This window comes from Tachypleus tridentatus, chromosome 12, assembly GCF_004210375.1.
Source record: "Tachypleus tridentatus isolate NWPU-2018 chromosome 12, ASM421037v1, whole genome shotgun sequence".
Taxonomy (NCBI): Eukaryota; Metazoa; Arthropoda; class Merostomata; order Xiphosura; family Limulidae; genus Tachypleus; species Tachypleus tridentatus.
Genome location: NC_134836.1, coordinates 104,968,671 through 104,983,562, shown reverse-complemented (window position 1 = coordinate 104,983,562; position 14,892 = coordinate 104,968,671). Strand labels below are relative to the sequence as shown.

Here is a 14,892-nt window from a genome sequence, read left to right as displayed (position 1 = left end):
AAAAGTTAAACATGCTTTAAAAGAGTTAATTTCTGTGAGAAAAGCAACTCTGATAATTAAATTGTACCATTCATGTAGCAGTGTCTGTTTTAACTTATTCTACACATTTTATTTATTTCTAAAACTCTTCATTTACAGGTAACAACAGTTTTATAAATAATATCAGGTCGTTTTTATGGATCAGAGTGCAACAGTACACAGTAAAGGAAATTCAAGTTGAACTTTATGCTCACTTGCACAGGTGAGTCTACAGGTGTATTACATTGTTATATATTTAGGATAAACAAGTGATACTCCATAGACACAATTTACTGTTGTTTGAAAACAGAGTAATATAAGAAATTTTAAACATTGTTCTAACTGTAACAGAACTACACTCAGTGGCCACTCTATTAAGTACACCTGCCTCTTTAATGTAAATAGCCAAACAGCAAATCATGTGGCTACAACTCAGTATATAAAGCAAGCAGACATGGGCAAGAGGTTCAGTTGTTGTTTGACCAAACATTAGAATGAGGAAGATGTGTGATCTAGGTGAATTTGTCCACAGAATGATTGTTGGTTCCAGACATGGTGGTCCCAGCATCTCAGAAACTGCTGACCTCCCAGAAATTTCATGCACTATAGTCTCTAAAGTGTACAGAGAATGGTGCAAAAAATATCCAATGAGTAGCAGTTATGTGGGTGAAAACACCTTCTTAATGAGAGAGGTCAAAGGAAAATGGTCAGACTCACTTAAGCTGACAGGAAGGCCACAAATACTCGAATAACCACTCTTTACAACAGTGGTGTGCAGAAGAACATCTCTGAATGCACAATGCATTAAACCTTGAAGCAAATGGAATACCCCAGCAAAAGACCATATGGGTTCCACTCCTGTTGGCTAAAAACAGGAAGATGAGGTTATGGTGGACACAGGATTGCTAAAACTGGACAATTGAAGATTGGAAAAATGTTGCCTGGTCTGATAAATTTCAATTTCTGCTGCAACATGCAGATGGTAGGGTCAGAAATTGGCGTAAACAGCATGAATCCATGGATGCATCCTGCCTTATGTCAATTATACAGGCTGATGGTAGTGACATAATGGTGTAAGGAATGTTTTGTTAGCACACATTAAACCTCTTAATTCCAATTTGAGCATTATTTGAATGCCACAGCATACCTGAGCATTGTTGTTGACCGTGTACAACCCTTTATGTCCTCAGTCTATCCGTTTTTCAATGGCTACTTTCAGCAGGATAATGTGCCATGTCACAAAGCACGAATTATCTCAAGCTATTTCCACGAACATGACAGTGACCTGCACAGTTCCCAGGTCTCAATTCAATAGAGCAACTTTGGGATGAGGTGGAATGGGAGGTTTGCAGCATGAATGTGAGGCCAACAAACCTGCAGGAACTGCATGCTGCCATCAAGTCAGCTTGGATCAAAATCTATAAGGAATGTTTCTAGCACCTTGTTGAATCCATGCCACAAAGAATTCAGGCTGTTGTGGAGGCAAAAGGGGATCTTACCCAGTATTAGATGCAGGGTTTGAAATTTTCTATTTAAAGCTGGACATGTCTGTTAAAAAAATCAAGTTTAACCGGCACTTTCCCATCTATCACAAGACATTGTGAGCGGTGGTCATATTCCTAACATATCGGACACAAATACATTGTCCCCTCAAAAATAAGAGAGGCAAAAGCTGTGTATGCACAGCCCAAAGATTTTGCTTAAAAGTATATTCTATAATGAGTGGAAAATAACTTGTAAAATTTAAGATTTAATTTAAGACAAAAAAACCCAGCAAATTTTAAAAAACGGTCGTGAACTCTCACAAAATGCGCTTTTTAGGTCACCGTATCCATGCTGTCCCGGATAGTCACGTGACTGCCAAACATTCACGACGATCTGACCATGACGTCTGATAGTAAAAAAACGGGAAGTCTCACGATCTATTTCAGTTTGGCTTCATGAGCAAGACTGATGAATCAGAAGACAATACTATGAAATCCCGAGTGAAAAAACCCTAGCTTGTTGATCCAAGCCCAAGTGTTAAAGCAAAAACTGTTAATGCTACTACTGGCACTAAGCCTACTTGTCGTTTGTAGGATGAATGGAATAGAGGACAACCATGGCTGAAGTATAATAACGCTATTGGACTGTTTTGCTCGATTTGTCAGGAATATGACCAAAGTAGTTGAAGGCAGAAGAATACCTTCATAACAGGATCTTCCAACCTGAGAGAAGTGCTGTTAAGGAGCATGAAAACAGTCACACCCACAGTCTAAGTTGTCAAGCTAATACAGCAAAAGAAACACCTAATTTAACTCCCATGATGAAAGAATTGAGCAAACTTAACCAGACTGAAAAAGATTGTTTGCTTGTGCTGTTCAGGACTGCCCTTTATATGGCTTTGAATGCCAAACCATTCAGTGATTTTCAAGAGCTTCTGTTGCTGCAGGAGCACAACTTTGGTATGAACTTAACAGAACATTATGCCAATGACAAACAAGCAGTTATCTTTACGAAGTATATTGCAGAAGCAATTAAAATTAATGTCAGATCTAGTCTGCACACCTCATTATTCTTTGGCATTATGACTCACGATTCAACAGATACTGCCAACATTGAGCAGGAGATAGTCTGTGTAAGATACTTGGACAGTGACTCTTACCCAGTAACCCACTTCCTATGTCTGCAGTCAGTTGAGAAGGCTGATCCTGAACACTTGCTACAGGCACTTAGTTCAGGTAAAGGTTTCTTAATTACCTGGGATGAGAATTTTCTGGATTTATTCTGAATTCCTAACAAAGAAAAATTAAAATGGACAATATTTCATGTACATTTGTGTTTTAATTCTGGTTTACATAGTCATTCCATTATTAATATACATCAGTGAAAACTCAAGCATTTTTCAATTGATTTAAACCAAGAAGAACCATGTATTTACCACTGACAGAATTGGAGCTTAACCTAGCATAACTAGAGTAATAGATAATGGAGCAATTGAATTTTCCAAAGTACAAATTTACATTTTGTTTTGTTTTTTTTACAGAAAGTAACTAATATTGGGTACTAGTGTTTTGTACTTGCAGCATTATATGGCAAGTTTCCCGACTGGCTTGAATCAATTGTATGCCAGACAGCTGATGGAGCAGCTGTCAGTTTTGGCACAAATAAAGGACTTGTCAACAGATTGAAGGTAAAAAAACCATATTTGATAGGGATCAACTGTATTAGTCACAGATTGGAACTTGCAATTAAAAAAACCATCAAGGACATCCCTTACCTTGAGAGTATCCAAACCTTTTCAGAAAACCTACAGAAGTTTTATGACAATTTGCCACAGAACTGGGCTGGCCTCAAAGAAGCTGGTAAAGCCAACAACATTGTTGTTAGAAAGCCAACAAAAGGGACAGGAACCCGGTGGGTGGCCTACAAAGAGCATGCTCTAGAGTCATTTTCTCATAACTGGCCAGCTTTAGCAGAGCACTTGTATCAAGTAAAGCTGCATGACAAAGGAGAACATGAACAGAAAGCTGCAGGATTATACAGTACTTTGACAAGCCTTAAATTCTTCCTGTACATGGACATACCCTTGGCATTTCTGCCTGTTTTGACATCTCTTAGTCTCAAAATGCAAGACAATTCTGCTACTGTAAAGATTGTTTCTGACAAACTTGCTGTTTGCAAAGAGAAGTTGGGCAATCTGAATCATGTTGGGAGATCCCAGAAAATTGTTAAAGAGCTTACAACATGTGAACAAACTGGCAAGTGGTTACTTAGAGGAAAGGTGATTGCTATTAGTGGTCAGACAAGGGCCAGAGGCTCAAAAAGTGCCACAAAAGAGACAGTTGCTCAATCTGTGGCTGAAGAAACTGCTATCTTCATAGGTAAAATTGTCACATATCTGAATGAGAGATTTGAAGAATTTGATAAGGATTTTATTGGTGCCTTTCAAATTTTTGAACCAAGCAACTGGCCTAAAAGCAAGGAAGCATTATCATTTTATGGCCATAATGAACTCCAGACACTATTGGACCACTTTGATGCTCTGCTAGAAGCTAAGGGTTTCAACATTGCAGCTGATATTTGCCAAGCTGACTTACACGAGACATTGCTCAAAGCCACAAGATTTGCCAAATCAGATGAGTCCCTGGCTAGTAGTGCAAGTGGATTGTGGGCCCACATGTTAAGTCAAATTACTGTTGAGGATGGTAAACCTTTCCCTGGATCAACAGTGTTGGCCTTGGGGTATGCCTCATACAGGTGATTTCTGTGTCATCTGCTGAACCAGAACGTGGATTTTCCCAAATGGTAGTTATTAAGGATGACTGGCAGTCAAAACTAATAAATGATTCTCTTAATGACTTGATGGCAATAAAATTAGCTAAGAATAAGATCTGTGATCTTGCAAGCACAGAATTACTGTGCAAGTCAGTAGAATCCTGGTGGAAGGACAGTGAAAAAAACCAGACAATTTGTGAGCCTTTTTTTTTTTTGGTATATCATAGCAGTTTCAGTGATCACATATTATTTCCCAGTTTAATGCAGTTTTAAGATCACTGAATTAAAGTTACTTCACTAAAATGTAAAAAATGACTGTTTGCAGCAAATGTTTCAGTACTGCATTTTCAAATAACAAAATATAATATTTTTGTAGCCATAATTTGACATAGAAATTTAGATTTTTTTCTAGGTTCAACGAGCATGATTGATAAAAGTTCTTTTTATTAGCATATGCGATAATGTAGAAAATACCATTAAAGCTATATTAAACTATACCTTTCAGAGCTGGAATGACTTTAAAGTATTTAAAAATAGTATAAAAACATTATTTATGTTCTAAGTAAATTATATATGTAAATTTTTTTAGTGATAGCTGCCTTTCAAAGTATTGTGCATGAAAGTATTCACCATATAACTGAGAAACCTATATGTCATTATTTAGTATTGTATTCTCACACATATACACATGAAACATAAAAACATACTTAATAATGTTATATAACTGAGAAACCTATGTCATTATTTAGTATTGTATTCTCACACATATGCACATGAAACATAAAAACATACTTAATAATGTTATATAACTGAGAAACCTATGTCATTATTTAGTATTGTATTCTCACACATATGCACATGAAACATAAAAATGTTATATAACTGAGAAACATACTTAATAATGTTATATAACTGAGAAACCTATATGTCATTATTTAGTATTGTATTCTCACACATATGCACATGAAACATAAAAACATACTTAATAATGTTATATAACTGAGAAACCTATATGTCATTATTTAGTATTGTATTCTCACACATACGCACATGAAATATAAAAATATACTTTATATAAGATTGTTTTACTGGTCAAGAAGAACGAATAACTTTTTTTACTGTATAACTATGTGTGAGTTTTATAGAATTAAATGCAATGTTTGTTGCTTGTTGAACTTAATAACTTACTTATTGGGTTCCAAAATCCATAAGTAAAGTAATATCTTACACTTTTAAAATGTATAATATTTAGTTCAAAGCTGTTTTAATTTACTATCATTAAAACTGTCCCTAGTTTGTCTCTACGGTGGCATCTTGGCCGTAAAACAGGAGAAGTTTTAAAGATAATGGATCGAGGAACCAACAGTGTAACCAGCTTACTGAGGTAAAGAAAATTTCTGTTGTTGCAATATAGTCCTGGTTGTTTTTTGATGATAATTTACCATATAGGGTACCTTTTGTATTTTGCCGAAGTAAAACAGGAGAGATTTTAGCTTAATTAAAATGTTTTATTTTAAAATAATGTAGAAATACAAAATAAAAACCTTTATTTAATAAACTGTACCTTTTCAGTTTGTTACCACTACTACTCAGTGAGTGTAGAATAACTTATGACTGAATAATTAAAACTTTGTAATAAATTTGCTATTGAAAGGATCATATATATGAAAGGTTTAATGCAAAGTGGATAAAAAATATTGAAAATAATCAACAAAGAGTTAGTGTTTTAATGAAATTTGTATTCAATGTTTCATACAGTACATTTATTTAATATGAATCATTTCTAATGCTATACGTTTTTAAATAATTATTGATACATATATACTTCATATAGTGTTTTTAACTTTCAGCTACATGTTATTCAACATCCTACCAACAGTGGCCGACATCATCATAGCTATAATTTACTTTATAACAGCTTTTAATGCATGGTTTGGACTAATCATGTTTTTAACTATGGGACTTTATCTGAGTAAGTATTATTAAGATATTGTATAACTATTGCTGATTCATTTTGACATTTGTAATGTATTAGAAATAAGTATAAGTGGGTTGTTACTGATCAGAGATATTTTGTATGAACCAGAAGTACATTTTTGCTTTATGAATATGTGTAAAGGTATTTTTAAAATGTACAAGATGCTTGAATTTCTTTCTCTATAGTAAATCCAGTGCATCTTCAATCACACCATTCACAAAGTAGTCTATGAGTATGCCCTAGTGGACTTGGAGTGAAGCGCATAGAAATAATATGAAACTATAATGAACCTTGGCTATTCTTCTAAAAATGTGATGCTTTTTTATGTGTACATCTGTGTTAAATTTTCTGTTGGGTTTAATGAAACATTTATTTAAAAGAATGTAAGTAAACACTTGACTACATCACTGCCTTTGACATTGCAAAAAAATTTACAAGTAATATAACTTTTGATTCTCAATAAAATTTAAGAGTTATCATAATCACACATGCAATTTTTTAAAATGTTATCATGGTCAAGAGTATTAAATTTCAGTATTAAGCAGTGTCCGATAATGAAATAAACTATTTATTTCCATGCAGTGTGCTTGTGGCAAAACTTAAGGGCAATCAATAACAGCAGGACATGTGGATATTGTACTTTATAATGTTAAGAACTGTTGACCGATTTGAAGGTGTAATTTAATAAGACTGTTTAGGTTATCCTTAAACAAATCACTGATAGTGGTAAGTTCACTATTGGAAAACTATTTTGGAAATGCTGAATGTAAAATTATTGAAATTAAAATAGATTTATAGAAGATAGAATCCAAATATGTAAAGAAAAGAAATTTTAAAATCAGTTACCATAATTTTTTTTTTAGTATTCTATATTAATGACTTGGTGATAAACCCAATATTTTAAATTAAGACTTTACATTAAATCTGTTCCAGATAGTCCATTGTTTAATGTAGTACAAAAGATAAGGTGTAACTGTTTGTTATATGTACATTCAGTAATTTTCAGAAACTAATTTATGAAAAGCATGAACAGTTAGTTGGGTTATCTTTATAGAAGAATTCGACACTGGGTTATTGTATAATTACTTTTAAAGGAATATTTGTGTTACAATAATCAGTATAAAAAAACAGAAAACTAACAAAGTGTGTTGAATGTTAAGTGTTTAAATAAAATAATATTTTATTCTTTATTAATTGTTCAGTAGTCAGTTTAGAAAATGGAGAGGTGGGCATTACTCAGTGGTTAGATTGTGTAACAGATTATGTTCCTTCACACTTTGGGGCATTGGGGACATTGTAAGAGTGAGTATCAAATTCCATTATTCAATTACAGTAATCCATGAGCTAGTAATGGCTAGTGTTGTACAGGTGCCACTCCTGTATGTAGTCTATTAATTCAAAATTAGAGATAGCTAGTGGTGTTGGCCCCCAAGTTGTTTTTTTAAAATGCACCAATATTTGAACTGTTATGCTAAAAGGGTGAACCAGAAGTCCTTTCATGGTTTAAAATCCCTTATAAATATTTCAAGTGAAGCAGAACATTACTGGTATTAATGTAATAAATTACTAATTATGTCACATTCTTATTTTTGCAACTGAAAGTGGATGAAGATTATGTTTTCATCCGTGTGTGTTTGTAAGCAAGTTTTTCAAAAATAGCTAAATGGATTTGGATGAAAGCTGGTATACCTTTGGACTATAACCCAGCTTAGAAGTGATGAGCATTTGAAGGATAAAGGTTACAAAATAAATCACCATCTTTTAACTTGGGTAATGATTTTGTTTCTACACTGTTTACTCTCTAACATTGTCAAAAATGATTGGAATTGGATGAAACTTGGTGGAAGTGTGTAGAATACTATTCCTCACTGTTGTGTCAAAATAATTCATGTCTGTTGATAATGAAGGGCATATGGACACATTTTCTTATACTTGGAGAGACAAATACGATCAATGCTTAGTGGCAGAGGTATGCATTCTACTGAGTACCCCTCTATGTGTGGATATAAGTTTTATCTAATTTCTGATAATTCAAAATATATAGAAGTATGGAGAATTTTAAAAACTTTTTAATGATACAGATAACTTCATAATTAATGAACATTTAGTATGACTACAAAATTCACCATCCAAACTCTACTATTACTGTATCAGTTAGCCAAGACTTTATAATCAGTTTTACTAACAGTTATTTTCATTGGCTGTGTTCTAGATCCTTTCATCCAGAATTTTCAAACTTCTATTATATAATTCTTTAAGAATAGTATAGAACTGCAGGTAGGTAAATATTGAAATGTCAAGTGTTTTCAGCTTTGAGCCAACCAGAATTTAAAAACCTTGGTTTTTATTTATTTAAATCATTTAATGAGATGTATTTTTTGAAAGAAACGTATCAATGAGAAAAACCTGACAAATTAGTTTTTGTGCTTTAGACATAAACTAACAAGAATTGATAAGCTCTGTTGATCTAGTTAAACTGAACTGAGTTTGAGATTTTTTTCTCTCTGTTATATTTACAATAGTTTCAAGCCTCTAGTTGTAGAGACATTTTACTTCTGCTGCTTTACCTTAAAATGCTTGTTTAATGGCCATCTAGTAAAGGAATATATTTTGTCAATAAGCTGTGAGCTGTGCATGCTTTTGGTTAAGTATTAATCATGATTCATCCAGTATTATAAGTGTTAATAATGTTGCCATTTTAGAGTGGGAAAAATAAATTGACAAGTACTTTCATATATGATAATTTTGACACAACTTGTTGGATTTAATTCACACTTAAAACACTTTAAAAGAACATAAATCATAATTAAAGCCTAAATTACACATCAGAGCCTAAATTTAGTAACACATTAACATTTTTGAGGTTCCTGACAAACAACTTTGAAAAGAAACTAGCTTATCAATTACACTGTTGTTAATTTAGTTAACAAATTATAGAAAATTAACACTTTATTAGAGTTAACTCAAATAACTGACTGAAAAATAACTCAAACTAAAATTGTAATAAATTTTGATATTTAAGCCCTTCCTAATTATAAAATAAGCTAAGACTAATATTATACATAAGTTGTGAAAATAACAAAATTGACAAATATTCAAACTCAAAAACATCGAGATCTTAGAATGTTAATTAGTAGTGTAGAAATCTTAATCCTACTTGTATATAGTGTTACTTAGTCATTAAGGAAATCATTGTTTACAGTTAAAATTTAAGACAAAAAATTTTATAACTCTTACCTCATAATTTTGTTCCAATGTAAAAAGAAACATAAAATGTCAAACTTCATCCAATTGTGACTGTATTTACTTTGCTCAATCTGGTTGAAATTCTAGACTGCAGTGGCTTGGTACCATATGTACTATGATGCAAAAACATATTTGTTGTGCATTATAAATGATTGTTTAAAAGTTTATTATTGTTTTATTGCATGAACAATAGAATTACATAACTGTGTGATTTTGGTTTGGTGAGTTTTTCATTTTTATTGTTTACTCTTTGCTCTTAGGAGAAAGTCTTTATGATCCTGTAAAACTTGAATGAGGGATTGTTTCTGTTTTTGTCTTTTCTTTATCATGATGACATTTTAACTCTTTAGTAAGGGCCACAACCCTCTCAATGTTGTTATTTATCACATTCAAGTTTCTTTTTTAAGTTGGCATTCTACTCCTCAGTCAGGGCCACACCCCTTTCAGCATTGTTATTTACAACACTTTAGTGTTGAATTGTTTAAAATTCCTCCCAGTAATCCTCTCTGGGTTCTCGTGACTCGAGGTCATAATCCAGATATCAAGATTAAATTTTGAGGCATTTGAAGAAGTCTGTTTTGTCTGATTAAATTTTCAAGTGACATGTCTCCAGACTTTCTGATATTCAATTGGATGTGCTTTGGAGATTCATCCATGCCTAACTTCTCATTTAGTGCTATTGCTTGATTTGTCTCTGTCAGTACAACGTGAATAAAGGAATTTCAAACCAACGAGTTCCTTATTGATTTGTAACTAATTTTTGACAGGCAGGTTTTCAAAGAGTAGAATTAAGATCATTGTGAAGAACATAAATGACATTGAGAGCAGTGAACTCAAGGAAAATTTGGACATCAGGAACAAGTGTGTGAGATGCAGCAGTAAGGATAAATGTTGCTTTTCTGTCACTCAAGTTAGTTCTTTCCATCGATGCTGCTAAATCTGGAGTTAAAGTATTCATTTTTGCTCTCTTTTTACATTTAAAAGATAATTAGAAGATAATATTTCTAAATGTTGTTCATCCTCATCGCTCTTATTGATACAGTATCCACTAACTTCATCATCACTGTTGTTGATACAGTATCCACTAACTTCATCATCACTGTTGTTGATACAGTATCCACTAACTTCATCGTCACTGGTATTGATACAGTATCCACGAACTTCATCATCACTCTTGTTGACGCTTTCCAAAAACTGTGTTTCATTCAAGATCTCCTTTTCTTGTCTGGCCAATGCATCTGTGCTAATCTTTTTATTTGATCAAGAAGAAAGTCTTTGTCATTTGGGTTCTTGAGTGATGGTAAAAACATCTCCAGATTATCAACAAATACTGCTTGATTGGTTTAACGTGTTTTAGTTTTCACTTTTTTTTTAATCTTTATAAAACTTCTTATCTACCATATTACATTAATATAAGTAAAAAGTTAGGTGTAAAATGGCTGTACATCAGTATATAAACAAGTATATTAATGTAATATATGTAATATGGTTGAACATGAGTATATAAACAAGTTGTGTCTGATATTTATGCAGGTATTAAAGATTGCCTTCTGTAATATTTTGTGATGTTGAAAAAATAAATGCACAGTGGATGTATATTTGGAAGTAATTTACTTCTTGTTAATGTTATTTTAGTATCTTCTTTACAAAACAGGCAAAGTGTGGTCTGAAATCATGTTTCAGATATAGTGTCAACTGAAATGATACAGAAGAATCTGTGTAAGCTCTTATATACCTTCAAATAAATTCTGGAAATTACTGTCATGTCGTACACAATATTGTAGAAGGAAAAAGTAACAGAATGTATTATTTGTATATGTAATGGAATGATCTTGGATAATGTGTCAATACTCTGGATCATTCTAGAATGATGATATACTAGAATGTTCCAGACTATTCAAATTATGTGGGTATAATGTGATCTACAAGGTAGAATTTCAGCTGTATCAAACAGCACCTTGTACTCTCAAGACAGCTTGTGTGACTTTTGACCTTCATGTTCTCTACTTTATTTTAATAAAAGTTTTAACACTCATACCAGCTGTCTTGAATGCATTTTTACTTCAAGTGGGTTTCTTGTTATCACAAATCACTTCAGCATGCAATTATAAGAGAAATGTAAGTTTATAGCGTTTCTTTGTGTACTGTGTTATCTGTTTGAAACCCCATTATGTCTGAACTTACCTACATTATGATATTGTTAACTGTACATGTTCTTGCAACGCCCTCTATAATTCCGTACCCATTTACATTATCATCCCTAAGACATACGTGGCAACGGTCAGTTGCAAACTCTCTTTTTGGACCTGAAGATGACATAAGAAGGTTGAAACGTTGTTCTCTACTTCATTTTAATAAAAGCTTTTAATACCTATACCAGTTATCTTGATAATATGCTTTTACTTCAAGTGTGTTTGTTGTCATCATGAACAGCACCCAAATGTCATTCACAATAGACAAAATTTAGAGTAAATTACTTACTCATATATTGTAACAAAATGAGGAAGGAGTGGTGAGAAACATTGTAAATAAAAAAAACAAAAAACATCAATATTAAAGACCCCTAAAAATCATTAACCATCCACCAGTTTTCATACCCGTATTGAAGGGTAATTTTATTATACTGATGCTTTAATTTGAAAATTAGGGAGAAATGTACATAGATTGTAGAGAATCAGTGAAATGGTATAATTTTGCACTCTGTAAATTGTACAAATTCAATACAGCCTTAAACTCTGTAAAGTGTATGGAATCAGTATAGTCTTGTACTCTGTGTGAATTGTACAGAATCAGTATAGTCTTGCACTATGTAAATTCAAATACAATGATATTCAATTTTTTATTTCAGCTGTTACTATAATTGTCACTGAATGGAGAACCAAGTTTCGAAGAGACATGAATCAGTTGGAAAATGCTGCCCAAGCCAAGGCAGTGGATGCTTTACTGAATTTTGAAACTGTATGTTTACCATTTGTATAAACTATCTAATTTGTTTTGGAAATTGGTAAATATTATTAATTCAAAACCTTTTACTTTTCAACAAGTTACAAGCAATGTTACTAATGATTTTGCCTTTATGAATCTAAGTTTCATATATCAGTGGTTGATTTGAAATCTAAGATATTTATTTTCTACTTTTCAAAACATGATTTAAAAGAAGGTGTTTGAAAATATATTTTATTGTAACATTAATGTTTGGGGTATTGTATCTTTTTTTTTTTTGCATAAGGTTTAAGATGTTAAAAACAGTTTCACAGCTACTTCAAATTAATACTTAACATGCAAAAGCTTAGTCTTGTTTTTCTATTATAATCTTGCATTTGATCATACAAATCAAATAGGTTGGTGGCATGTAGTTTCAGTAAATTGTACAAAACTATGTATATGGCTTACAACAGCTTACCTAAAACACTTCCATGGCACCTTAAGTCTTACTTGATGCCATATGAACTACAAAAGAATAACAGATACACGTATTTACATGTGATTCGTTTGCTTGTATGTCTAAATTTCTTTTTAAATTGAAACTGTTAGCAAGCCAGCCATCCACACATTTGCACAGAAGGTATTACTTGTTCAACAAGTTACGAAACAACACAGATGTAAATTTAATGATTATGTGATATATGTTACGTGGCCCGGCATGGCCAGGTGGTTAGGGCACTTGACTCGTAATCCAATGGTCGCAGGTTCGAATCCCCATCACACCATACATGCTTGCCCCTTCAGCCATGGGGGCATTATGATGTGATGGTCAGTCCTACTATTTGTTGGTAAAAACAGTAACCTAAGAGTGGTAGTGGGTGGTGATAACTCGCTGGCTTCTCTCTAGTCTTACACTGCTAAATTATGGATGGCTAGTGCAGATAGCCCTCGTGTAGCTTTGCACAAAATTAAAAAATAAACCATATGTTACATACCTTTTTAATGTCAGAAGTATGAATGGAGCTGAATGAGATATTACTTAACTGATGTCCTCTCCTCATACCTCAACTGTAAGTTTGATGACTTGTGATGTGAAAAATTCCAACACCAGAGGAGGAATTTAAGAGTTGAACCAGATGTATTTATTATATAGATCTGAAAATCCAAGATTTTCTGTAAGAAAGCCAATAAAAGTTTGAGACTGCTCAGTGGGCAGCCATTCAATAAGAAGGATGCAGCGTGATACTGCACTGGCTTTTTTTGTAACTGTCTGTTATAAGAATGTGTAGCTGTTGTGATTCCAGAAGGGACCTCATGCAGGAGTGCTAGATTATCTGACACCTGCACATTCACACTTGCTGTTTATAGTTAGGTATAAAATGATTGTGGGGTGAGTATAGTAACCAAGTTGTGTTTGATATTCAAGTATTTTAAAAATTAATATCGTAAAACACCAGATATATATATATATATATATATGTTGAACCTTTCATTCGGTAGAATTGTTCTTGTAAAGAATATGTTTGAAAGTAACGGGAGCTAATTTTCAACATTCTCAAAATAGTTGACAGAGATACTCATAATAGTAAAAACTTCTTAAACTGTACATGAGTGTTGTGCGATTGTTTTTATAAATGACAGTTACATTAACCTGCCTGTGAGTGAAATAAATGTCAACATGAAACAAAAAGTTTTTCACTTCAACTGAAATTTTTAGCATAAGAACCTCTAAACTTTGTGTGATGGTAAGTTCAGGCAAATGGATTGTAATTTTGTTGGTAAATCTTGTACTTCCTATAATAACTAAGGAATGTGACGAGTGAGAGAGTTCCACTTTGCAAAAATAACTTAATATTTTAAAAAAATACAGTATGTTATTAGAAAAAATATAGGCTTAAGATAAATGTCTTCAAGTTTATAATTTTTTTTGACATAAAAAACGATTAATTATTCAAAGTGATCCTAACTTCATAATATTTTGAATAATGATATTATTAATTTCTTTCCTGTTGCATAAGAAAAAAGCTAAAAATGGAATTTTTTCATTATTATCTGCTAGAGAAACAACTGTAGGAAGGAAGAAAAAAGTAAAAAAAATTAGGTTTTGCTTTTTTGATTAAAAGAAATTGTGTAAAATTAAAGCTCTGAAATTAATAACTTTGAGAATAAGTCTAGATTGTTTATATCAAGATATTTAAACTGAAAAGTATAAGTGCATGTTCAGTATTGTATAGGGTATGTTGGAAGTTGTAGGACAGAACAAACTCTGCAAATTTTGTATGAGATAATTGAAAAGAAAAAAATAAATGAATATGGAATAGCAAACAATTCTACCAGTAGTATTTGTTTGAGTTTCTTTAAATTACACCCATTATTTTATCTGGGTACATATTTGTGTACTAGATAACAAAATAGTTTGATTTAGAATTATTAGAAATGACTGTTAATTTTAATCACTTTTTAATCTG

General features: G+C 32.4%; 1 protein-coding gene across 4 annotated transcripts in view; it reads left to right on the top strand.

The window, feature by feature from the left end:
* Hmt-1 (ABC transporter ATP-binding protein/permease Hmt-1) overlaps positions 1-14,892 on the top strand; it is a 69,737-nt gene that overhangs the window by 21,978 nt on the left and 32,867 nt on the right. For all 4 annotated transcript variants that reach the window (XM_076471417.1, XM_076471418.1, XM_076471419.1 and 1 more), the window contains 4 exons: positions 139-241; positions 5,570-5,659; positions 6,126-6,247; positions 12,348-12,457. In XM_076471417.1, coding sequence (XP_076327532.1) covers positions 139-241; positions 5,570-5,659; positions 6,126-6,247; positions 12,348-12,457 — 425 coding nt within the window. The remainder of the gene's footprint in view (positions 1-138; positions 242-5,569; positions 5,660-6,125; positions 6,248-12,347; positions 12,458-14,892) is intronic.